At 47.2% G+C, this 23339-nt stretch overlaps 9 protein-coding genes across 9 annotated transcripts; 8 read left to right on the top strand and 1 right to left on the bottom strand.

Moving 5' to 3' along the window:
* Window positions 1-628: 628 nt before the first annotated feature.
* Window positions 629-3406, top strand: V8C40DRAFT_281313 (5'-methylthioadenosine/S-adenosylhomocysteine nucleosidase family protein; the record flags this gene model as incomplete). The annotated part of the gene is made up of 5 exons (XM_083221581.1): window positions 629-1222; window positions 1301-1610; window positions 1664-1888; window positions 1937-3270; window positions 3386-3406. The coding sequence occupies 5 exons, from the start codon at window positions 629-631 to the stop codon at window positions 3404-3406; spliced, it is 2484 nt and encodes an 827-aa protein (XP_083070610.1).
* A 1204-nt stretch (window positions 3407-4610) lies between these two features.
* On the top strand, window positions 4611-5447 carry V8C40DRAFT_268462 (WD40 repeat domain-containing protein; the record flags this gene model as incomplete). The annotated part of the gene is made up of 1 exon (XM_083219959.1): window positions 4611-5447. The coding sequence occupies one exon, from the start codon at window positions 4611-4613 to the stop codon at window positions 5445-5447; it is 837 nt and encodes a 278-aa protein (XP_083070609.1).
* A 302-nt stretch (window positions 5448-5749) lies between these two features.
* V8C40DRAFT_252055 (uncharacterized protein) lies at window positions 5750-7295 on the bottom strand. The gene is made up of 5 exons (XM_083217301.1): window positions 7234-7295; window positions 6779-7166; window positions 6411-6721; window positions 6221-6342; window positions 5750-6172 (listed from the first exon to the last, which is right to left on the bottom strand). Exons 2-5 carry the CDS (start codon window positions 7161-7163, stop codon window positions 6151-6153), a joined length of 840 nt encoding a protein of 279 aa, XP_083070608.1. The 5' UTR covers window positions 7164-7166; window positions 7234-7295; the 3' UTR covers window positions 5750-6150.
* Window positions 7296-7654: 359 nt separating this feature from the next.
* Window positions 7655-8758, top strand: V8C40DRAFT_281311 (uncharacterized protein). Its single transcript, XM_083221580.1, has one exon. It carries the CDS (start codon window positions 7665-7667, stop codon window positions 8715-8717), a length of 1053 nt encoding a protein of 350 aa, XP_083070607.1. The 5' UTR covers window positions 7655-7664; the 3' UTR covers window positions 8718-8758.
* An 859-nt stretch (window positions 8759-9617) lies between these two features.
* Window positions 9618-11299, top strand: V8C40DRAFT_252050 (uncharacterized protein). The gene is made up of 4 exons (XM_083217300.1): window positions 9618-10097; window positions 10158-10277; window positions 10334-10627; window positions 10685-11299. The coding sequence occupies exons 1-4, from the start codon at window positions 9734-9736 to the stop codon at window positions 11008-11010; spliced, it is 1104 nt and encodes a 367-aa protein (XP_083070606.1). The 5' UTR covers window positions 9618-9733; the 3' UTR covers window positions 11011-11299.
* Window positions 11300-11359: 60 nt separating this feature from the next.
* On the top strand, window positions 11360-12526 carry V8C40DRAFT_252046 (ATP adenylyltransferase-domain-containing protein). Its single transcript, XM_083217299.1, has 2 exons — window positions 11360-11582; window positions 11639-12526. Exons 1-2 carry the CDS (start codon window positions 11475-11477, stop codon window positions 12407-12409), a joined length of 879 nt encoding a protein of 292 aa, XP_083070605.1. The 5' UTR covers window positions 11360-11474; the 3' UTR covers window positions 12410-12526.
* A 1359-nt stretch (window positions 12527-13885) lies between these two features.
* On the top strand, window positions 13886-14652 carry V8C40DRAFT_268457 (uncharacterized protein; the record flags this gene model as incomplete). Its single annotated transcript, XM_083219958.1, has 2 exons — window positions 13886-13959; window positions 14037-14652. 2 exons carry the CDS (start codon window positions 13886-13888, stop codon window positions 14650-14652), a joined length of 690 nt encoding a protein of 229 aa, XP_083070604.1.
* A 1847-nt stretch (window positions 14653-16499) lies between these two features.
* On the top strand, window positions 16500-16881 carry V8C40DRAFT_252040 (uncharacterized protein; the record flags this gene model as incomplete). Its single annotated transcript, XM_083217298.1, has 1 exon — window positions 16500-16881. The coding sequence occupies one exon, from the start codon at window positions 16503-16505 to the stop codon at window positions 16698-16700; it is 198 nt and encodes a 65-aa protein (XP_083070603.1). The 3' UTR covers window positions 16701-16881.
* Window positions 16882-18738: 1857 nt separating this feature from the next.
* On the top strand, window positions 18739-21391 carry V8C40DRAFT_276476 (KR domain-containing protein; the record flags this gene model as incomplete). The annotated part of the gene is made up of 9 exons (XM_083220842.1): window positions 18739-18842; window positions 18974-19053; window positions 19096-19325; window positions 19388-19684; window positions 19789-19922; window positions 20146-20498; window positions 20562-20642; window positions 20767-21066; window positions 21243-21391. The coding sequence occupies 9 exons, from the start codon at window positions 18739-18741 to the stop codon at window positions 21389-21391; spliced, it is 1728 nt and encodes a 575-aa protein (XP_083070602.1).
* Window positions 21392-23339: the final 1948 nt, after the last annotated feature.

Below are 23339 nucleotides of genomic sequence, written 5' to 3'. Positions count from 1 at the left end.
TACTCTTAAATGGAATCTTTTGATAAACTACCAGACATTGAACACGGCGTACAACATTCTCATCTTGAAGGCTTACCCGGCATTCCAGGACTTAATATGTCCGCACTCCACAGTGGCTTAACCAATTCCAATAAGCAGCGCCTCTCGACGAAACGTTTACCTATTTTGGAAACTAGATGCGGATATCGTGTATTAGTCAATTTTGCTTAGGTATCTCGACGATTTCAATACTTGTTTCGGATTAGACAATAAGATTCGTCGTTCGCTCGATACAAGAGACAGCTTGACGTTGCACATCGCGAGAATTCCGTATGTTCAAGGGGCTGATACTGCAATTTTCCCTACTGCCATCCTCTGGCGGGGCTAAGAGTTTGTTTACACGTACTCTGTCAAATCAAACATTCATACAGCCGCTCACCATGCATCACCCCCCCACCGGTGCCTAAAGAGCCTAACGAGATCGACACTCTATCATTGGGCCAGAAAAAGGTAATGGGTTGCGTAAGGCAGCTGAGATGGACGGTTGCCTGGATCCCCGCATTTTGAATATTTCTTACTGTCTTGATATGACCCAAAAACGTAAAATGAGCTACTGAATCTTCTTCTACGCCTTATTTCTGCAATACCCATGGCAGACCGGCACCTCTATACAATTGGATGGATTTGTGCCATTGCCACAGAACTTGTCGCAGCTTTAGCTTTGCTGGACGAAAGGCATGATCGTCCGAAAGAGCTGGACCTAAATGATCTAAACAACTATGAGTTGGGCAGGATTTCCGACCATTACGTCGCGATTGCTTGCCTTCCCGAGGGAGAATACGGAATAGCCGCTGCTGCTGAAGTTGCGACGAACTTACTACGAAGCTTTCCCAATGTCCGTTTTGGATTGATGGTAGGTATTGGAGGAGGTGCTCCAATAAGCCATTACGATATAAGACTCGGTGATGTAGTTGTTAGTACCCCGGGAAACAACAAAGGAGGAGTTTTTTACTACGATTTTGGCAAAACGATACAAAATCAGGCGTTTACTCCAACGGGCTTCTTAGATCAGCCCCCGAGCCTGCTTCGGACAGCAATTGTTGGGCTAAAGGCTTGTTATGAAATTGATGGGTATACCCTCAGTGAGGAAGTGAATGAGGCTCTTCAAAAGATGCTACGACTTCAAAAACGATATTCTCGTCTACAAACCGGCGATCGATTATATAAGTCTACTTTTACACATGTTTCCGGAGCGTTTAAAAACTGCGAAGGGTGTGGCGACGATTCTCTTAACTTGATATAACGCCACCCGCGAGGAGAGCATGAGGATGATCTAGTTATTTACTATGGTTTAATTGCTTCCTTAAATAAGCTTATGAAAGATGCCATACTCCGCGATAAACTTGCAGCTGAAAATGACGTCTTATGTTTTGAGATGGAAGCGGCAGGACTAATGAATTATTTCCTATGCCTGGTAATCCGTGGTATATGCGATTATGCAGATACCCACAAGAATGACGGCTGGCAAGGATTCGCAGCTATGATGGCAGCGGCGTACGCACGGGATCTCTTGCGCCGACTTATCCCAGAACAGGTACAAGCTAGGAAAAAGGCGAATGAGGCTTTGCTCGGTAAGTTCTTGCCATTGAATTTAATGCAGTGGTAGTCTAACGATGCTCTATAGATTTGAGAGATCAACTGAGCGAACTGACTTATAATACTGAAACAATCGCCAATAAACTTGATCTTGCAAAACTCTCAATTGCCTATGGTGCAGAGTCTGGTTCATATGCAAACCAGTATGAAGATGAATGCCTTCCAGGGACTCGGACTAAGATTCTTTATGACATTGAGCAGTGGGCTACCTTATTACAAAGTGAATGTATATTCTGGCTGAATGGAATGGCGGGTACTGGGAAATCTACTATATCCAGGACTATTGCAATAAGATTCTAAGCAAAAAATCTACTTGGCGCTTCTTTCTTCTTTAAAACGGGTGAGGGAGATTGTGGAAACGCAATACGGTTTTTCCCAACTATCGCATCACAACTTCGAAATCATATTCCGGGAATGGTCAATGATCTGAGAAGTGTAATCAACGACAAACCCGCAATATTGGACAAGCCGCTTGTCGAGCAATTCCAAACGCTGATTCTAGAACCGATGCTGCGATTGGAGGCGGCGAGTAACAAGAATTCTTTTTTGGTAGTGGTAATCGATGCCTTGGATGAGTGTGAGAACGATAAGGATATTCGGGCCATACTTGAACTATTTCCACGGGTGAAAGCATGCAACTCGATACGCCTCCGAATATTTATTACAAGCCGACCCGAACTACCAATTCGGCTTGGCTTTAATGCCATGGGTGCGAACGATTATCAAGACCTTATCCTTCATCAAGTCCCTGAAACCGATATTGAACATGACATACGCCTTTTTTTAGAGTACCGATTTCAAGGCATTCGTACTACCAGAATGCTACCACAAGACTGGCCCGGAGAGACGAACATGGGCACACTTATTACGATGTCTGTTCCTTTATTCATTTTTGCTGCGACTATGTGTCGTATGTTTGAAGACCACGACCTGGACCCCCAGCAGTGCCTTGATGATTTCTTTATATATAAAGCCGAAGAATCTACGCTGGGCGCGATATATCTTCCCGTATTGAATCGAATATGCGCTAAGTATAGCGACAATAACAGACGGAAGTACCACTTTATTCAAGATGTTAAGGAAGTCCTTAGTGCGATCATTCTACTTGAGAGTCCATTATCACTTCGCTCGCTCTCGAAACTCATTGATATCCCAACTGAGGCAATTAGAGCTCGGCTAAATTCTCTGCATTCAGTACTACACATCCCAAATGACGAAACATTACCGATAAGACTATTCCACCTGTCATTCCGCGACTTTTTATTAGACAGCGAAACCCCCCAAAAAACAGAGATCTGGACGGATGAGGCAATAACACACGAAAAGTTGTGGAATATGTGTCTCAAAGTCATGTGCACTTATTTAAAGAAGAACATTTGTGGTCTCCCAAACTATGGCGTTTACCGTAAACGCATAGCTACCGAAAACATCAATCAGTGTATACCAATCCAGCTGCGGTATTCGTGTCGATACTGGACACACCATCTGATGAGAAGTCATGATCCAACAACGCAATCACAGAGTGTGCAATCCTTTTTGGAAAAATACTTCCTTCATTGGGTCGAAGCTATGAGCATTTTAGCTCATGTGTTGGAAGTTACTAGGATGTTAAGGAGCCTTCAGGCAATTACACAGGTAATTTCACCCTTCCAAACAATACCCAGTGGCCACAATGTTTATCCATGGATTAGCATGACAAAAACGTTGCACTGTCAAAGTTCCTGCATGAGGCTATACGATATATGCTTAGGAATACACCGATGATAAATGAAACTCCACTTCAGCTTTATGTGTCAGGAATAGTCTTCGCCCCAGCAACATCAGAGATCAAGAGACATTTCAAAGAAGAATTACCGTATTGGATATCCACACCACGTACTGTTGAGCTTTCCTGGGGAGCAGAGCTGATAACGCTTGAAAGTTCTCATTGCCTTTATGATTCCATCACTTTTTCTCCCAATGGTGTGCTTCTGGCAATAGCTACATCTGACAGCAAGATCAAAGTCTGGAACATTAGGACTGGCATCTTACAGTGGGAAATGAATATACCACTAAGGCAGCTCCAGACTATGGCCTTCTCTAGCAATAGCGAGTTGGCCATGTGTGTTTATGGATTCAATTCACGAAGAAACGAGATAAACTTCTATGATATTACCACAGACACTTTACAAGAGACTTTCTTCCTGGATATAGGGAGCATAGTCCGTTCAATATTCACTCATGATGGCCGATTAATGGCATTGACCCGTGGGAGTAGGGATGTTTCAATTTGGGATCGTTTGGCAGGAGTTCAGACGATTACGCTTGACAGACAGCCTCACGAAAATCGCACTAGGTTGTCATCTAATGGTTCTCTGTTGGCATCTTATGGCTCTCGATCGGCATCGTTTGGCCGTGGCCACTCTATTCATATCTGGAATCTGGCCACAAAAGATTTACAACAAACACTGAGGGGCTATTCGACGGTTCGACGAACACAATTTTCTCTAGATGGTCTACTATTGGCGTCCGTTTCCACTGCAGGGGAGATAACTCTTTGGAACACTGTCACAGGCGTCCAACACAAACATAAAATGAACCGCCCTGGTGAAATTAGTGATGTGAAATTCTCACCAGACAGTCGGCTACTTGCGTCCTCTTATGGGGGCCAAATACGCCATGGTGATAAGATCATCTCGGCCGGTAGCATCGCTCTCTGGGATGTTAATACCTGCAATCTGATAAAAGTCTTTACAGAAACGTCTTCCATCATCAAGGCTATTTACTTTGCCCCGGATAGTAAAACGATAGCATCTCTTTTACAAGTACCCGGCCAATACAACCCAAGTGAGATTAAGCTCTGGGATACCTCAGAAGCCGAAGCCCCCCCGAAGGAACAACAGCACGGATTTCGTCTTCGGTCAATCGCTTTTTCTTCCGATGGAGTATTACTAGCTTCTGTATGCTTTAGTGGAAGAATAATGATCTGGAATACCATGACTGAAATGGTGTACAAGAGTCTAGCGATCCGGCGTGATGGGGTTGTTCTGGCCTTCTCGCCTAACAAGAAACTATTGGCTGTCAATTCTGCGAAGAGATTAATTAAGATATGGAACATCGCAACGAATATGCCGGAACATAAGTTTGTCATCAACGACGGTGGGACTCATGTGGCCATTTCACCTGATAATCGATTGATGGCATGCGGAGTTGTCGACTCAAAAATCAGGATTTGGGATCTCACTACAGGCACCTTGATACGGAAATTGCAGCACAAACATGATGATATTCACTCGCTTTTATTTTCACCCAACGGTCATCTGTTAGCTTCCTTTACGTGCTGCGGGTTTCGCCCCGGGGACCGATATGAACAGCAACGGATCAATATCTGGGATCACGCTAAAGGTTATGAGCTACACGATCTCGTGCACTTGGCTAAGAAATCCCCTCTACAATTTTATGTGGATGAATTTCACCAGTCCAATGAATTGGACAACATTAACCTTTGGAACCCGACAACAGGAGGGCTCTTGAAGGAGTTGGAAACTGCTGGCAGCCTGGATCATTCAAGATTTTGCATATCTAATGACTTGGTATCTATGGAACACCAAAGCAAAATTGTCCAACATGGAACAGTAATCACTTTGGAATATGATGATTTTGATAACGAGTGGGTCTGCTTTGAAGGCCAAAGGGTATTGCTACTCCCTCCCAGATATCAACCGAGCTGCTGGGCCTTAAACAACAATATTCTTGCTCTTGGGCACTCTTCTGGTGGCGTTACGTTCATCAAATTTTCACCACCGGCCAAGCCATGCGATAGCGCAATTTGATAAGGTACACCGGCGAGAAAAGAATTCAGCTGGCCAAGCCAATTGCAACATACATAACACTTCTGCAGCCGTTACGGTAGCCCAACGAAGACTTAGGGCATTTAGCAATATACCTAGTCACTAGCAGATTAGGATGTGGCTTAGAGAGCGGCTTTCAGTAGAGTTTTAGCCAAACAAGACAGGATCAGAATTTTAAAATAAACAAATTTCTTAGATCGATTACCTGTATTGTTACGCTCCGCAGTCACATTATGAATGCGAGGTTCTTAAAACATCCGGGGAGTTTAAAAATTATTGCCGGCCTCAAATTAGCACAGTTTATTCAACACAGCCCCCAATGATCTACAGCCTCCTTGGAGGGCTGCCATGCGTGCTACGAAAACCCGTCTAAACTTAGACCAAAAGTAAAGGTTCATATAACAGTCAACAAGAGCATCTGGGATCTTATGCAGAATGTCCCTCAGTATACCACCGTATCGGCTTCAAGATCTTACACTTGGAGTCCCCTCCCATATCGAGGTCTTGAAATCATTTTGTAAACACATGACCGTTCATTTGGTCATCCTCGTGAAGCAACATAAACCGATCCTCTTACTGGCCTACTTGTATAAATAGTCGCTCTCGGCCAACGCCAGCAGTCTCTATGCAAGAGAGTTCTGAGAATGATGACTGATGGCTGATCTCGGTCAAGTTGCCAAAACCACTACTGGTAGAATATAGGTGTACTGAGGCAATTAGAATAGACATTAAAGAAGAGATAACTGATGGCATACTTCACAATGACTTCTTTCAGAAATCCACCGACCCCCAAGGCATCAATACCGCCTCTTTTCTCGATCATCCAGGTTATTGCCGTAAGGTGGGCACGCCACGCGTCAACATTCCCAAGTGTAAACTAGAAGAGAACGAGTGTCAATTGAATGCCGAAACACACGTATCAAGTTCACCATAATGAGCGCTGACCTCATCAACTGCCATTATCATGACCTTAGCGATGGTGGCATCGCTCATCTGCGTAGCCGTCTTGGCTAATGAGGCATTCGTTGACTGGATACACTGCAGTCGGTACTTGGTCGACATATTCGCATAATTCTGACGTGGATTCAATACTTCTAGACTATGGCAAGACTGTAGAAACAACGCTGCCATGAGGCCACGGTCCGAAAGAGCCAATGGGATCCAGTGTTTCAGCTGCATGTTGATAAGCCACCGATTGGAGCTGTCCTTGTTTCTGTGACAGCTGCCATTGCTGAAAGGTATTATGTAATTGATATCTGTTCCCATAGTTGTCTTAGATACAAGCAAGACTATTTTAAAAAGGATAGACCTACAGTGAAGAAAGAGGAAGCCTTCCTTTTCCGAGAAGGTCTCACATGGAACTACAGGAGAGAGACCAATGCCCTGGGGTGGACGAGATAGTGGCATCAAAGCGACTGTAGATGTTGCTTCTTCGACACCCTCCTGGCCATTACTAGACGTAACCTTAGTTGAGCGGACCGCTGTGTCGGCTCGTTTACGGTCGGTATTCCGTTGTCGCTGCCCGACCCTCTTGTTTTCACCTTTTTTGCCCTGCGGCGGAGCGACTTTGTGCAACCTGCGTGCACGTAACCGAATTTCTTTGGCTGCATGTGATCGAATCTGACTCAAGCTACTTGAGGTGGTGGCATCCCCTGGATGAGTGGTGTTGATGAAATGCAGGGCAGCTGGGCGCTCCATTGGCTACGTTGTTTCTCCACGTTAGTCCATCTTCATCATCTAATCAATGAGATTGAAGTCCAACTCGTACGTGTTCTCTGGCAGCTCGCTATCGGGACTTTGCTGAATGTAGAATGTGTTGATCGGGGAAGAATGAAACTCAAGGGAAGGACGTTGAAAAGGCTGAGCGCCCGAGATTTGTAATCGGTTAGTGTTGTACGCACTACGGCACAGCTGAACAAATTCCTAAAACGGAATGTGTTGATAGGCTAACTAAAAAGAAGGACTAATGAACCGCCTAGAGTTGTGGGGTCTCACATGGCTGGCATACAGACAGATGTGTAAGTGATGGATCTTCTACTCCTTTGGAACAACTTCCTAAATCGGGAGTCTATCTCTTGTCATTTAGATATGTATATATAAAAGGATAAGCTTATACATGTCGCGGTGGGAATATACTCTCTAATCATCCATAACATTGAAGCTCTCTTATTATTTCTCATCCCTCAAGACTTCTTTATTATGGGAAACACGCAGGAGCCAGAATTCCCTATCCAACTGAACCTCGGGCCTGCTATTCGCCAGTTTTTCTATTCACAGCTCTTCATAACTCCTCGTTACCCTACAGACTTTTTCGCTGGAAAAACAGTTATAGTCACCGGGTCCAATGTCGGCCTGGGCTTGGAGGCCGCTCGTCACTTTTACAGGCTCAATGCCGCGAAACTAATTCTTGCTGTCCGCACCGTCTCCAAGGGCCAGGCCGCTAAAGAAGACATTCTGAGGAGTGTTACAGCACGAAGTGACGCTGATGCCATCGAGGTCTGGCCTCTTGATCAGACCAGCAACCAATCCACGCTCGAGTTCTGCGAACGCATCCAGAGAGAGTTGCCCCGTCTCGATGCTGCGGTATTAAATGCCGGTATAAATACCAAAGAGTTCAGGATAGTTGATGGTTACGAACAAGTCACACAGGTCAATGTGCTCAATACGTTCTTGTTAGCTCTGTCGCTGCTCCCTAAGCTTCAAGACACCAAGGCACAGTTCCCTGATTCGACGCCTCACTTGACCATTGTGAGCTCGGAGGCGCATCGCCTTAGCAGTTTCGACGAAATTAATGCTGCGAACTTATACGACCAATTAAATAACGAACTGTCATACAGCCAACAACCGAGATACCAGGTCACCAAGCTTCTCGAGGTCCTTTTGGTCCGCGAAATCGTCGCCCGCCTAAAGCTCGACTCCAACTCAACCGCACATCACACAACCATCAATCTGGTGAATCCCGGCCTCTGTTACAGTGCTATTAATCGTAGCGGTGTGAAACCTCCGCTCTTGGTCCGTCTCGCCTACAAGATGCTTGCGCGCACGACCGAAGTGGGTGGCCGGACCCTTGTGCTCGCTGCCAGTGCTCCAGATAGTTCGCATGGTGAATGCCAAAGCGATGGAAAGAACCAAGATGTTGCGCCTTGGATTTATACCAGTTTGGGTCAGAAAGTACAGAAGAAAGCCTGGGAACAAACTGTGGCTATCTTGGAAGAGAGGAAACCGGGTATCTTGAAAGCTGCAGGATTGTGAAAGTTGCTTTCGTCTATTCTAACGAACCTCATCCTATGTATTACTGGATATTGTGCAGGCTATCGTTTATAACATGTGCTTGTTGTGTCTATGATCAACTAAGGCGTCTTTTATTCTTTGTTCTTTGTTCTTCAAAGTGAAGCTTCGCTTTAACTGCTGGTGAGCCAATGGACGAGAAGTTTGTTACTGCTAAATGCAGCGTCTCATTTGTATGGAACATGCGTTATGGATGAATCAATGCTTTTGTGAAATGCTCACGGTAATACTTCCGCGATTTGTGAACCTTCAAAAAGGACATATCCAAATGCATGCCCCCTTATGTATCGGATGATCCGGATGCGAGTTGGTCGCCATCAATTCTCCAAGCGATTGAGTAATCATTAATTTATGGCCGTTCAATTACCGTTGTCATATGTTGGGTAAGGACACATCCTGGGCCTTGATAGCCTTATCGACTGAGGCTGTCGCAAGCCGTTGCGAATCCCTTGGCGCCCAGGACGGGAATGTCACTATATCTGTTGAGTTATACTTTGGTATTAAAAAATGCAGTTCAATGTTTTGGGGGCCATTTACCCCTTGATCGAGAGCCAGGGGCAGTGACCTTCACAACCAACTGTATCACCAACCAACCAACCCACTGTAACGTCAACCCACTAAACCACCAACCAACTGCAGCAGCAACTGTAACTGTATCACCAACGATGTTACCAGAACAAGGCTAGTAAAATTCCAACACAGAGAGTGTTACGATTGAGGGGCGGCAGGCGCCGAGGAAGGATTAATTAGAGTGCAAGATTAGATGGCTATAGGGGAAGTACTCGTACGAGTATATGAGCGCTTAGGCTGTGATAGAGATATATATTTGGAGAGCGCCGAAACCTTTTCAGAGCGTTTTTCACAACCTCTCCTCATTGCCTTGGTGGTTGACATTCCTTTACTTTTCGCTCGCTTCATTTCTCGTTGCAGTCGCTCATTATCTCTAACCCCCCTACATTCATTACCCACTACTACCCAGAATGAAACCTCTCGCCATCCTGGCTGCCCTCGGCAGCCTTCAAGCAATTGCTGCTCAAGTGATCCCCGGCAGAATGATATGGGTCGATAAGGCGACGTGTGACCCTTTCGCAAAGGCCAATGGCTTTCCGTCTGCTGTGGGTTCTGGTGGCCTCTTCACCACCGCCTACGATATCATTGAAAAGCTGGTGCTTGCCAACTCGTATCGTGTATACCATCCTACCACTCAATCGCCTACGACTCTGCATGCCAATGTTCTCGCTTGGGAGAGATACCGACTCAATTCAACCTACACTGCTTTTTGGGGCAACAATACAGCTACAACTTCGAATCTGGGTGGACCCTTGGGCGTTTGGAACATAGCATGTAAGTTATACAGCTGGCTAGGCCTATGACAAACACCATTAACTAATAGATCTCTACAAGGGTCCCTCTACGGACTCTATGAGGTATGGGGACCTGAGACTGACGCCCCAACTCTCATGCTTGTCTGCGATGATGCCCCGTACATATCGAAGAACAGCAGCAGCGGCAAATATGTTTACAGTGAGTGTGCAATAGCCTTTAATGTGATTCAGTTACATGTTATTAACCTGCCTCAGCGGACCCTTACTACCATTTGCCAGTCGAGCTCACCGGCGCAGAGGTTTCGACTGATGGAATCACTAAGCCATGCGCGACAAATGGCCAATCGGGATACACCTACGCTAATAACGTAAAGTTTTACAATAACATCATCTTTTGCACAAAGAACATGAAGCTTCCAGTGGGCTTTACCAGCAACGGACCTACTGCATTTCCTAGTGGCACGACGCTTGATACGGCAGGCAAGAGTTGGCTCGGCGCCTTTTACACACAAGCCTTGTGGAATGGCGGCGCTGTTGGACTTTACGGAAGTAAGTTAACACGCTCTGTAATTTATCTAGGGACTTCTACTAAGCTCTCCCATGCAGCTTATGAAATGCAATATGGTTACGCCGCAGCACACGCCTTCAGGTTCCATCGCAACTCTCTATACAATCCTGACTCTCACAAGTTTTTTTCCATTGCCCATTTGTTTGACAATCTATTCTGGGCTTCTGGAGTTGGCCAGACATCACAACAAGAATATGCGAGCTTGCAAAAGACGGCTGCTGGCAAGGCACTCATTGCTGCCTTTGGCCTCACAAATATCGCAGTGCCAGCTAGGGGCATCAATTGGGCAGCTGCAGCTGGATGGGTACCACCGTCTCTGATGAACACCGACTCTCCCTTGGTACCCCCAATCCCGACCCATTGAGAATCCTATATCATTACCTATGATATACTGGGTTATGATAGGGAATCCTACGTAACTTAGTCTTGCTTCAAAACTGTGTGTGTCGGTCCACGGGGTCTATTTCTACTTCTATAGTACATGTAATTATTATTATTTTGACTTCATCTCCACCTGCACTTAATGTGAAACACTATGGAACAAGAACATCAAGCAGCACATTGGAACAGAACATACACTAGATGGATGTAGTATAATGCCATCGTATATGTCACACAGCTCCTCTTGACAGCACAGCCACGCTGAGCAATACCCAACTACTTATTAATCTTGCATTCGACAAGTCTCTCAGCTTGCGCCTTTGACCTTCTTTATCTTTCTCATCCTCATCCCCAACCCTGCATCGTCACCAATACTCTGCGTTGTATACCCATCCTCGTTGTCGATTTACAAAGCTTTGGCTATATAACCGCTTTACACTATTCGCTATGGACGAGACACTGATTCTCTCAAAGTTTGACAAGCTGGTCAACTCTGGTTTGGTACTCTACGATGAGGACCAAGAGACCGTTCAACATGTAGATGGCGACCTTGAGGTGAGTTCTGGATTGTCTGATGAAGCTAGGCTGCTGCTAAATGAGTCGTCTTTTAGTTTCAATTCCTGCTTACTTCGGCACTTGTAAAGAAGCCAGTGCTGGGACCGCCGTCATCGGAAAAGAATGCAGAAATGAACGGCGACAAAGCCGATGGCAGCGATATTTCCACCAAAGGCTTCGAGATTGGCCCAATCGGCAATGACCATTTTGTTATTGCCAACAAATTCTGCTACGCACGCCCACATCTCATGCTTCTTACGTGTGATGGGTACCGAAGACAGTATGAGCCGTTGGACGAAGCTGGTTTGGAGGCTGCACAGACGGTTCTCCTTTCCATGAGTCAAGATTTTGTCGTATTTTACAACTGTGGCCAAGACGGAGGCTGCAGTCGGCTGCATAAGCATATGCAACTTATTCCCAAACCGCCTCACAGTTTTGCCGACTTTCTAGATAATGAGGCATCTAGCAACAGCCCTCCCAAGGTTCCATTTCACTGGTTCTACCAACGGATTGATGTTGCGAATACAAACGCAAAGGGGCTTACAGAAGTCTACACGAATCTCCTCCAGCAGGCCACGGCCGTTGGTCAGGGCTTGGCTCAGCATGCAGATTCAGCGCCACTAGGTGCGGCATGTCCTCACAACTTTATCATGAGTAAACGATGGATGATTGTCATCCCAAGGCGTCGAGCGGGTATCAACAAAGAAGCTGGTGCAAATGCGTTGGGAATGCTCGGAGTGATTGCTGTTGCTACGAGGGCAGAGATTGACAATTGGATTCGTCTTGGACTGTCGGAATCCTTGAGAGAATTGGGAGTGCCAAAATAGGCGCACAGCTGTTCCCATGTTCCTTTGTTCATAGTTAGTATGTTAGACAAACTGCAATCATTTGCCCATTTCTTTGATGCATTTCGATGCCACCATTTGAGTCGTAGTCGGAAAGGGGATGAAGGTTCCAGTAAGTTCACAATACCATCATCAGACCACATTTCCCGAAATTGCGATTCAGAGCACAGCGTTTGCGGTGATTAACATGACAAATGACAACATTTTGCTCCGTATTGTAAAATTGGCTCTCGTTCCCGTCCCTCCATAGCGCGATGCAGCAGACGGCGTTGGTCAGCCAGAAATCGACTGAAGCAATTATGATTGGTCCAATTGCGAAATAGGAGGGTAGTATTCTTGTGCTTGTCAACTGTCACTTGGATCCAACGGCATGAATGGCCAAGCAAATTCCCCCTGGACAGGGATCGGAAGGATTTAGTGGAAGATGTCACTGTACGAAAGGTATTCGCCTTCAATAGATACGATGTGTCATCGCACACTTCGAATAAGATAGTAGAGGAGATCAAAAAGATCCGGGTGTGGTGGAATACAATAATCGGCGATAACGGAATTGCAGAAAACGATACGCAGAAGGCTCAATAAGGGCGATGCCAGGACAACAGCATCTCCATTCACACGTGTAGGCTCACTGACGCTGGTAATAGAAGCCAATGAAGCTTCTCTTTTCACCCTGGTCTCTGCGCCACAGTCTTGTCAATCTGGCATAAATATCTCGGCAGGTTTTATACCATTAGATGCCCCTATCAAGTTAGTGAGTCGTAATCCGATCTCTCAGGATAATGAAAGGCGTTCATGGCATTCAACTCGCTCATTTGCATGTTCTTCGGCCGGGTCGTATGAAGGGAGTGTACCCATTGATGCGAACACTCGGTCTCAAAGTCGAGTGTACAGCTAGAATACCTTGGGCGTTCTTCAAAATGAAGACGGTAATGGCCATTGCATCCAATCGTGGGCGACTTTTATAGCACCTTTGAAGTAGCCGCTTACTCGTGCTGTTCCTTGATGCAACCTAAACGAGTAAGGCTGCTGATCCGGCCTATGGTGATCCTCAAATATGCAGGTGGTTGACAGTTTGCCCTGCTAGCATCATCCATCTCGGCCAATGGCAACTCAAAACTTGGAGCTGAATTAGCTCCTCGGTTCGTCGGATGTTGCCGCCGCCGTTGAGACAAAACAAATGCCATGTTTCATCTCACTCCGATTGCCGCATTCCGGTTCAGTGACCAGTTGGGGGTGGCCGGCAACCTAGGGCAGCCCATTCCCTTTGTAAAGAGTTCCACGTTTTATAAATGATTGCTTAGAATCCCAGTAGAGGCATCACCAAGACCAAGCGACAGGGAATAAATTGACAACTTGGCAACATCATCAACCACGGACTCGAGCTTTTACAGTAGACAAGACTCCACTAATAAATTCTTCACCAATCCACACAAATGGTGTAGATCACATCACAACACAATGGTAATCGACAACGGCGGAGCTGGTTGGTTAATACACCCGAATGGCGCAACCAACCTTCAAGATCCCACTGCGTAAGCAGGATTTGTTAATTCTCTCCGCAACGACCAACACTTCATCGGCGCATTTATCACGTGACGACTGAAAACAGCTCATCAGTCGATTCTCCAAGCCGTGAAATCACGCACTTCGTCGCAATCGGGTTCTTTTCCTTCATTCATCATCAAATCAAGTCAGACACGCAAAACGAAGATTTTGAGGCCATGGCTTCCAGAGCCTTTTTCGACCCCGTCGTTGCACTGCGGGCGGCGCCCCTGCTTACGTCCACCTGCTCGCTTTGGTTTGCGTGGGACCAGCACTTCTTCCTGCATCTCTTCAACAAGCCCGAGATCCGAAGCAAATCCAACGAGCTGCTGCCCACGTACTTTGGCTACTTTTTCCGCGGAGGAGTGACTCGCGTCCTGGTTCTGCTCTCCCTGACAGTGTCATCCACGCTCGCAACTTGCCTCGTCAACCATGACTCGCATTGGGCCAATGGATCTTTGCGCTGGTACACGGCCGGCATGGTTTTGGCCGCCAGCCATCTTGCATTCGTCCCTGCTATAGCTCCCAAGGTGCAGGCCGTGATTGAAGACACTTCCAAGGGACAGAGCAGCAACGATTTGGACAGCTGGTTAACGATTCACGCCTGGAGAGGCTTGACCGTTGACTTGGCGGCATGGGCTTGCTTCGTTGTTGCTACCGTGCGCAACATCCAGTCGTCGTGAAAAAAGTTGGACATGTTCTATACCCATGATTTCGCCTTATTAAAGCTAAAATATTGGCGATCAGTTGTCAGTCGGGATGTCACTTTTTAAATTGGAGATCTAGATGGAGTTATCATGTACGATTAGTGATGAGATCAAATTGCAAAACCTTCCTTACATACCTGAGAATAATTCTGAATGTGATCTGTTGATGTCACGTCTGGTAGCTGAAACAAGCGTGGCGATCTACAGGGCGACAACCACTACGGTTGAGCCTTCTTCTCCGCCTCCGTCTGGGCAAACGCCTGATGCGTGGCAGTGGGGAACCGACTCACATCATTTCTCTTCTCGATCTCCAGCATTTCTTCTACCCAGGCGCATATGCAGTCTACAAACCTTTCAACCACTTCATCTGTTCGTTGTGCCTGAAAGATCAACCGTACTCTTTCCTGGCCCTCGGACCCGACTGGATAGAGAACGGGTATCCAGAAAAGCCTGCTGGATTGACGTGAAACGCCAGGTACAGATTATGCCCTGTGCACGTCCATACAGGCACACTTTGGGCGGCCGTGGCTGGGTTCTCATCCACCTCGTACAGGGGTATACGCATAACCCCGCATCGCTCCCGCGCTCCTCCCCTGCTGCTGGTCCTTGTTTTGAGCCTGTATATCACAAGAAAGTCTTGCAGCCTTGAACAGTTGCTTCGCAGTATGGATACTTTGGCGATAAAAAGGTCAATTTGGCCACTCTGGATGTATCCCGTTCCTCCATCAGGAAGACCGAGGTAGAAACCTCAAATCCAGCGCAGCGTCTCATGCTGGAGGTCACTCGGGAATGTATTGACGACGCTGGAGAGGTCAACTTCAAATGCAAGCCTATCGGCTGCTACGGGGGCTGCTTTGGGGAAGAATACCTTGGGATGCTGATCAAAAGGGCCCGGCAGGCTGGAATGTCGTATGAAATGAACTTGCGCCAACGCTCCCGTATTGAATGGTGCCCAGTCTGAGCAGATGCCAGAGCTGCTTCTATTGTATGTTAACTCTGCGACCACATTACAGAAGATGGCGGAGCCCTTACAAGAATAGTACGCCAAAGCATGGCCTAACCCGAAAGATCTCGCATATACTCTAGGGTTGCAACAAGAGCATCTTCTCCAACACGGCTGCGTAATTGCTCAGAGTGACCATCTCGGCCCAGAATCACGGGGCTGGAAAGCCTTAAGCTCATCTTCAAATTTAGTCATGGTATTCACTATCCAAAGTGTGCAGTGGCCTCGTATGGGTCAATAGTTGTTGCTCCGCAGAGATCATCCCTTTTGCAGCACCATACGGGCTCTAGACAGGCGTCTTCAAGAACCGGTCATCGCCCCAGAACGGACGGCTGAGGAAGGGCTTCTAAATCAAGTCGAGATCTCCTGCATCTAGCACGTTGAGCTCTCTCAGCAGTTGTGTACAGCTGTATAGATTGCTTTAGTCGATCTCCTCTTCTCGATTGTTGTTATGCAGGATACAGTAGTTGCCTACAGCAATGGTGCGATTGCTGCTGTGTATACAGCTGGTGCACTTACAGCTAAAGAAGTCATTACCACATCGTAGAAGCGAGAGTCAGCGTCTCAGAAGCCGAAAAAGGCCGGGGGCATGACGGGGATTGATCTGAGTGCAGAGGAAGCGTCCCTGCTGTTGTCTGCTGGCATAGTCGTGACTTCCCAGGACTCTCCCAAGAACGCAATAATTTCTGGAGATGCAAAAGAAATTCAGAAACCCGTTGAGCACACTCGAGAGAGCCACCCTGATATAGAAGCGCGAGTGCTAAGGGTCGACAAGGCCTACCATTCTCATCACATGAGCAAGACTGGCAGTGAATATCACGCCATGATTCAGCCACAACTGGAGGACAAATCGCCTCTCAAACCCTCCTTTTTCAACGTAACGGGGGACAAAATAGAAGAACACCTACATGACTCGTACTGGCAAAAGAACCTCGAAACTCCTGTATTCTTTCAGGTCAGCCGTTGCCCCCATCGTCGAGTACTTCGATACCATTGCGTTCCTCGAGGTCGGAGCTCATAGGGCGTTAGATGGTCCAATCAGGCAAATCCTGACTCAATCGACCTCTAATCCTAACGCGCGTAGTGTAAACTATGTCAATTCATATCCTAAGGCACTTGGTCTTGTTGGGATGAACATTACCTTTGACTTGGCCAAGCTGGTGCCCAATGTTGCTTGTCTTGCTGATCTTCCCAGATACCCCTGAGATCATGATGACGAGTAATGATGGGAATCCACAACCTCACGATCATACAGGCTACGTGAGTTTTCCAAGCATTCATCGCCGAAAACGCGCCAGATTAAGGGCTCTGGCCGGGGACCAAGCTGGCGCAAAATGCTCCGCGTAGAAAACATCCCCTGGATCCGTAACCACAAGATTCAGGAGAACATCATATTTCCCGCTGCTGGCTAAATATCTATGGTGGGTGAATTTTCTGCACAAATTAGCGGCCATAGAAACAAGCATGCTCTTCAGCAAGTGGTGATCAAGGCGGCCATGGATCTCAACGCGGAGGCGAGGTCACAGAAATTGTGGCCAACCTCCGCCCGCATCGCTTGACGGACTCTTTGGAATCCAAATGGTGGGGTTGACCATCTCTTCTTACAACGGTTATGTATGGGTAAAAGACAGATCACATCTGGAGTTGGACGAACCTGAGCCCGTTGAAGATGTAGAGCTGCTGCCACGACGGCTACTCATACGGATACTGTACGATTGCATGGACAAGGCTGGTCTGAGCCTCAATCCACTGTTCCAGCGTCCGAGCGACATCTGGACTAGCACTGTCCAAGGGTTAGCATCAAGAAATCTGGTGGATCCTGAAATAGACGATGACAAAGACTATGACCTACATCCCACGGCAATTGTCGCATCCCTCCTGCTAACCCCCTGGCCTCATTCAGAAGTCGTATCAAATCCAGTCTCTATAGAAGAGTACCGACCCATATCAACAGTCTGATGGGATACTGACCGATCTCAAGGGCTGACATCACTCTTTGAGCTTCGGCTAGAAGTGCTGGGGGCAATGGCGAGGTTGTCAGCCAGAAACGGCACTTCGCGTTGGCGGTAAAGTGGGTTTGCACATTGATGGCCTTGGGATCTCCCAACTTGAAGAGGTGGTAACTGTTTCCAATGAGAGCCTTCAGAACACAGCACGCTTCGTCCGGAGACTTCATCTCGACTAGGTCGGCGATCAGCTACATAGTCTTCAGGTTGGAGAGTATGCTCAACATAGAGCAAGTACCTTCGAGCAATACTTGACGCCTTAGTAGAAGTACTGTGTGGTCCGTTGTTGAGACCATTCGTTATGGCATGCGACAGATTGCAACCAACACTATGGTCATCTTCTTAGTCAAGACAGTTGTCCTCGAAATTCTCAGAACAGACGACATCCTCAATCAGATGTACGTACCTGCTGATACCAGTGACAGGCCAGAATTCGTCCAACACCTGCCTGGCACATGCCAAGTCCAACTTGCATACCCTGGAGATTCGGTGCGAGAATCAGCGCGTCTACCGCAAGCATGCTGAGCTATCTGACCCAGGTACTCCAAGTGCACCTTTAGTATCTCTCATCAGACTTCTTCGTGGCGGTAAAAGAGAAATTACAAGGATGAGCACAGCATGGAATACCTAATATTGGACATCAGTAGAGACACTGCGGGGAAGGTTTTGGGGGTGGAAGTACTACCTCGTCATTGCTATCAACGTCATGCACGCAACATCGAGCCTCTTACAGACTCTAGCCAACATCCACAAGTTGCTAGATGCGGGCGGACGGTTGTTGCTTCATGGACTTCACTCAGTGAACAAGTGACCGAATTATGTCTTTGGTTAGTATCCTCCCAGGATGGTGGTGCGTTGAAGCAGACGGCCGGCCAGATAAACCCTATGTTTCCCCTACCCGATGGGAGTCGGGGCTAGAGGCAATTGGGTTCGCTGGCCTCGAGAGCGTCTCCTTTGACAGCGAAGAGCCTAACTAGCTGAACGCCATTAGAGTGATAAAGCTAAACGCCGAGTCTGTTCCATCGGCGAAGAAGATGAGGCTTCTCTGTAACGATGGCGCGAGCCAAGGAGGAGCGCCGATTCAGCAGCTCGAGCGCAAAGGTTATACAGTCCACCACCATGGGCTCGGGGAACATCTTCTCCTGTCCCGGGATATTGTTTCCCTCTTGGACTGCGACCAACCTTTTTGAAGGACATTAATAAAGCTCGCTACTCTACACTACAGCAACTGTTGGACTGCCTCGACGACACCCACTCACTTTCGAATCACACACAGCTATCAGGCTAGCTGCCAGAGCCAAGATTATGCGCCGCTCGTCGGGTTTTCCCGAACAATTCGCACCGAGGTCCTGTCAAACTCTGCAATTTGTGAGGCTGATGACTTTTAGAAATAACTGAATGTTGCCCTAGACGTGTTTGCAAAGTTCCCGGAGCGTCAAGGAGACGGTGTGCTGGATTCTGACTCTGAGTTTGCAGTCGCCAACGGTCCAAGACGAGCTGATGGCCGAAACGGGAGTAGAGGATCAGCTAGTGCTCGAGGCGGCCGCTTGGCTTCTTTAAAATGGGTCCCGCGTGAACAAAAACATTTGACGAGTGCAGAGATTGAGATTAAGTTGCATGCGATAGATCTGAACTTCAAGGTAAGCACTAGTCCACCACCACCTGTTAACTCAAAATAAGTTTATAACAACCCGACACTAAGTGCCGTTTAGGATGCCCCCTAAGAGCTGTCAATAACATACCTTGTCCAGATGAAGGCGTAGGCACAGAATATGCCGGTATGATTCGTCGTGTTGGCCCTGGAGTCCGGACCCTTAGACCAGATGATCCTGTCATGACCGTCAAAGCTGGTATCTTCACCGTGCATGTCATCATTCTCAAAAAGTTATGCGTCCAGATCCCTGACAACATCTCATTTCAGTATGCCACGGCAATGATTACTGTCTTTTCAACGGTCGCTAAATCAATGTTCAATGTTGCTTACCTAAAGAAAGGTCAGGTTAGTAAACGACTCGCTTGCAGATTCACTTGTGGCCAATGGGAAGGTAACTGCTACCCAGTTTTTCCAGTCATTCTTGTTTCACAGTGCAACAGGAGGCCTAGGCATCTGCGATCCAGCTAGCCAAGAAGGTTAGGGCAGCGATGTACGCCACCGTAGGAAAAGGAGAAAAAGCCAAGTTCCTCATGAATGGGTTCAATATCCCTAGGAGTCGCACCTGCCTGCATCACAATACCAGGTTCGCCGACGGCGCCACGCGCTAAACCAACGGTCGAGGCGTCGATGTTGCTCTCAACTTTCTATCCGGCGAGCTACTCCAGATGATATGGCGCTCCGTGGCCAAATACAGGGCCAGTGTCGAGATTGGCGAGCGAGATTTGCTTGGTGGCAGCCAGCTGGAGATAGACGCTTTCCCTGCTGGTCGAACATAACGCACGACAGCTCGTCTCTCTCTCGCACAGTGCTGGCGATGGTCCTGATGATGTGTATTTTGTTCGTGAGCTTGATAGTCTAGGCTGTGCTGTTTATATTGTCATGGTCAGTGTGGTAAACACAGAAGACGTGGCTCGCGCCATAGAGCTTGTCACGAACCTGAAAAGTATCCTCCAAACTTCCATGGTGCTTTGCGACGAGACCTTTTTCCGCATAGCCTATGAAGACTGCAACATGGCAACCTTTCCCAAGGTTGGATGCATATGGAATCTCCACGAGGCCGCAAGGGAAACTAGCATCAAACCTGACATCTTCTCCTCAATGTGGAGTACCACGGGCCTAGCTGGCCAATCCAACTATGCCAGCGCCAACACTTGTCTCGGTTCATATGTGTAGTATTGGGCTGGTATTGGGCTGCGTGCCTCGCATATCGACCACGGAGCAGTTCAAGACGCGGGCTGTGTCGCCAACGATGAACCACTTCTAAAGAGAAGGAGTCTAGCGAACACCAGCGGAGTCTCTGAGCGTAAGCTGCTCGAAGCTATCGGAAGAGCCATCCTGTAGTACACAGAAAAGTCAGAATCTGTATCTAGCTTTGTCGACAGCAACACCTTTTTGCTTGGAATACTCACCTCTGTGCCCTTGGGTAGCCAGGAACATCGCGCCTTCTGGGAAAAAAGACGGGCGCATCACGGCGTATCACAACGCATCCAACGAGTCTGATGATGGCTCTGGGGCCAGCAGGGATTTTCTGGAGATCTTGTTAGCCAAGGCCAAGACGAAGACATCTATGCTCAAATCCAGGGATGCGGGTGGAACTCTACTGATCGAGATTGGCAAGAGGCTGTTCATGTTCCTGCTCAAGTCAGAAGATGATACAGACGTGTCAACATCTCTGGCAGCTCTTGGCCTTGACTCGCTGGTGGTAGTCGAGATGCGAAGCTGGTGGTGTCAGACCATTGGTTTGACATTACCATTCTCAAGATGCTGGGCATGGCAACTCTTGAGGGTCTTGGGGAGCAAGCGGCGCAGGGGCTGTTGAAAAGAAGCCTCGTGATCTGCCATGGATTGTCAGAGAGAATGTCAAAATGATGGAGAATGAGCAGACAAACAAACAAACCCGTAGGCAGAAGAAAGAGACGAGAATACACAACCATATACGGAACAGAAGCGAAGAAGCGATGCACCGTCAATGTCGGCCAATATTGCTCAAACGGCATCATGTCGCAGCGGCTTGTTCCTGGCAATACTCACAGCATTCTTGGGACAAGATGATAAAGGGAAAATGGCAAACGAACATCCATAAAGAGGAGATAATGAGAAAAAGATCATGTATTGAAGTTGTGGTGGAAGGTACCTAGTGAATGCCTGAGGTGCGAATGATTCCTGAGGCTGCAGTTTGGGGGTCGCGTGGCCTTACGTAAGCACACTCAAGCGTGGAAAATTGAATGGGAGGAGGATGTATCAATTTCGCAGGGCCGCCATGTTACGGCTGCTCTCAATGAAGAATAGTCATTATTCATTGATGTGGCTATCAAATTTATTGCATTGAATTTTTTTTAAATAAAAAGTCGGAGTATGGATGTGGGAGATGCGATGTGTGTAGTCGCTGAAGCAACACTATTAGATACTACTGCTGGATGCTCCGAGAAATAAAAGTAATTCCTGTAGAATGCACCCTTGAGTTGCACCACAGCAACATCAAAATAATGGCCTTTGCCTGATTGAAGCCTTTCACTCTTACCTGTATGGCGTAATGCTAGCCACAATCTTTTTTTGATCTCCAAAACATTTCTGGCAGTATACACTGTTGGAGGTCTTCCAAGTATCTACGCCGCATGAGCTAACCTATACGTACAAAACTTGACACTTCTTCATCGACACCCCTGACTAAGAAAAGGTGCTTCCAGTTAGTAAGCACTTTGATGGATAAGGCTATTCTGTATTCAGATTTCATATTGTCCGAAATACTCCGTCTTGTCATCTCTCATCTCTGATATAGTGAAGCCACGTGGTGGGTTCGGGCCATCTAGGGCCGACAAGTGACGTCCTAACCAAACAGGATCCCTTTTATCCCTTGGAGAATCCCATCATTTTCACATATCGATATCAGATTATGCTCTACCACGAGGCTAAGCAAAGAGGGAAAACTGGCATCGTAGATCCATGGGACCGTCGCTTGACCAAGCGGGAGTATCATGTACCAGCGGTCACCATATGTATCAATCATGAAGACCCCAGATTCTATGGCTTAGTTTGCCGTATCTGGTATGATTCATCATGTATGGCTCTCAAAACCCTGCCGTTACATCACTGATTACTACGCATTTACTGCTGAGTCTACCGTTTAGTACAGAAGCGTCCCTCAGCCTAGGAATTGCATATCCGCGTATCTGAGGAATGCTACACACCATAGTTGACAAACAAACCCATACAAACATCCACTGTCTCAGTATCCAGCGTATTCAGCCAATAAGAGAGCCGACCAGCACGGTGGTTCGGTGAAATCCGACCAAGGTCGTTATCGGAACGCCAGCTGCAGGGCGAACCCGTACTTTTCGCAATTAAGGTTAGTCCTGCTGAGGTTTGGGAGGGTGGCCTCTCCACTAGGAAATAAGAGATGCTATGTACGAAAGTTGGATCATAGGGGTTCGATTTTGTGGATCGCAGATGAAGGGGCTCGACAGCCACTCGTGAAATAGGGGGAGAATGTGAAAGACACAGTAACCCCCGTTACCGATGTTTGATTTTGATGAAATACTGTCAGAAATACTCCGAGTTCGATCAATAGTAGTGGTTCAATTCATTGTTGGCCTTTCATCTCATTTGCTCAAGTCCGCAGATGACCGGCGCCGTCGATGAATTGGGATGGAATTCCAACCATTCGTGTATATCCACAGGCTATGGATATGGATTGAATATATATGAAATAGTAGCTTCGTTAGAAAATACTGTCATCTTAGTCTATGGCCATGAGCTGGACAGTCTGGACGCAATGCATGAAGATTGACGATTACATCGGTGCTGGGGTTGTTACTTTCTCTGCCATATCTCAGCTCACCAACGACAAACAGATGATTCGTCACCTAGCGGTAAGAATGCGTCGAATCTTGACAAATGCTTTTACTTCAATTGATTTTAACGGCAAATAGGACATGAAATGCCATACTTGTAGACCTCATGGTTGATCATCGAGTCTCACTAGAACTCTTACCCAGCAACA

Source organism: Trichoderma camerunense (assembly GCF_050948025.1).
Source record: "Trichoderma camerunense strain CBS 138272 chromosome Unknown V8C40scaffold_15, whole genome shotgun sequence".
NCBI classification, from domain to species: Eukaryota; Fungi; Ascomycota; class Sordariomycetes; order Hypocreales; family Hypocreaceae; genus Trichoderma; species Trichoderma camerunense.
This window is presented reverse-complemented; position numbering and strand designations above follow the sequence as displayed.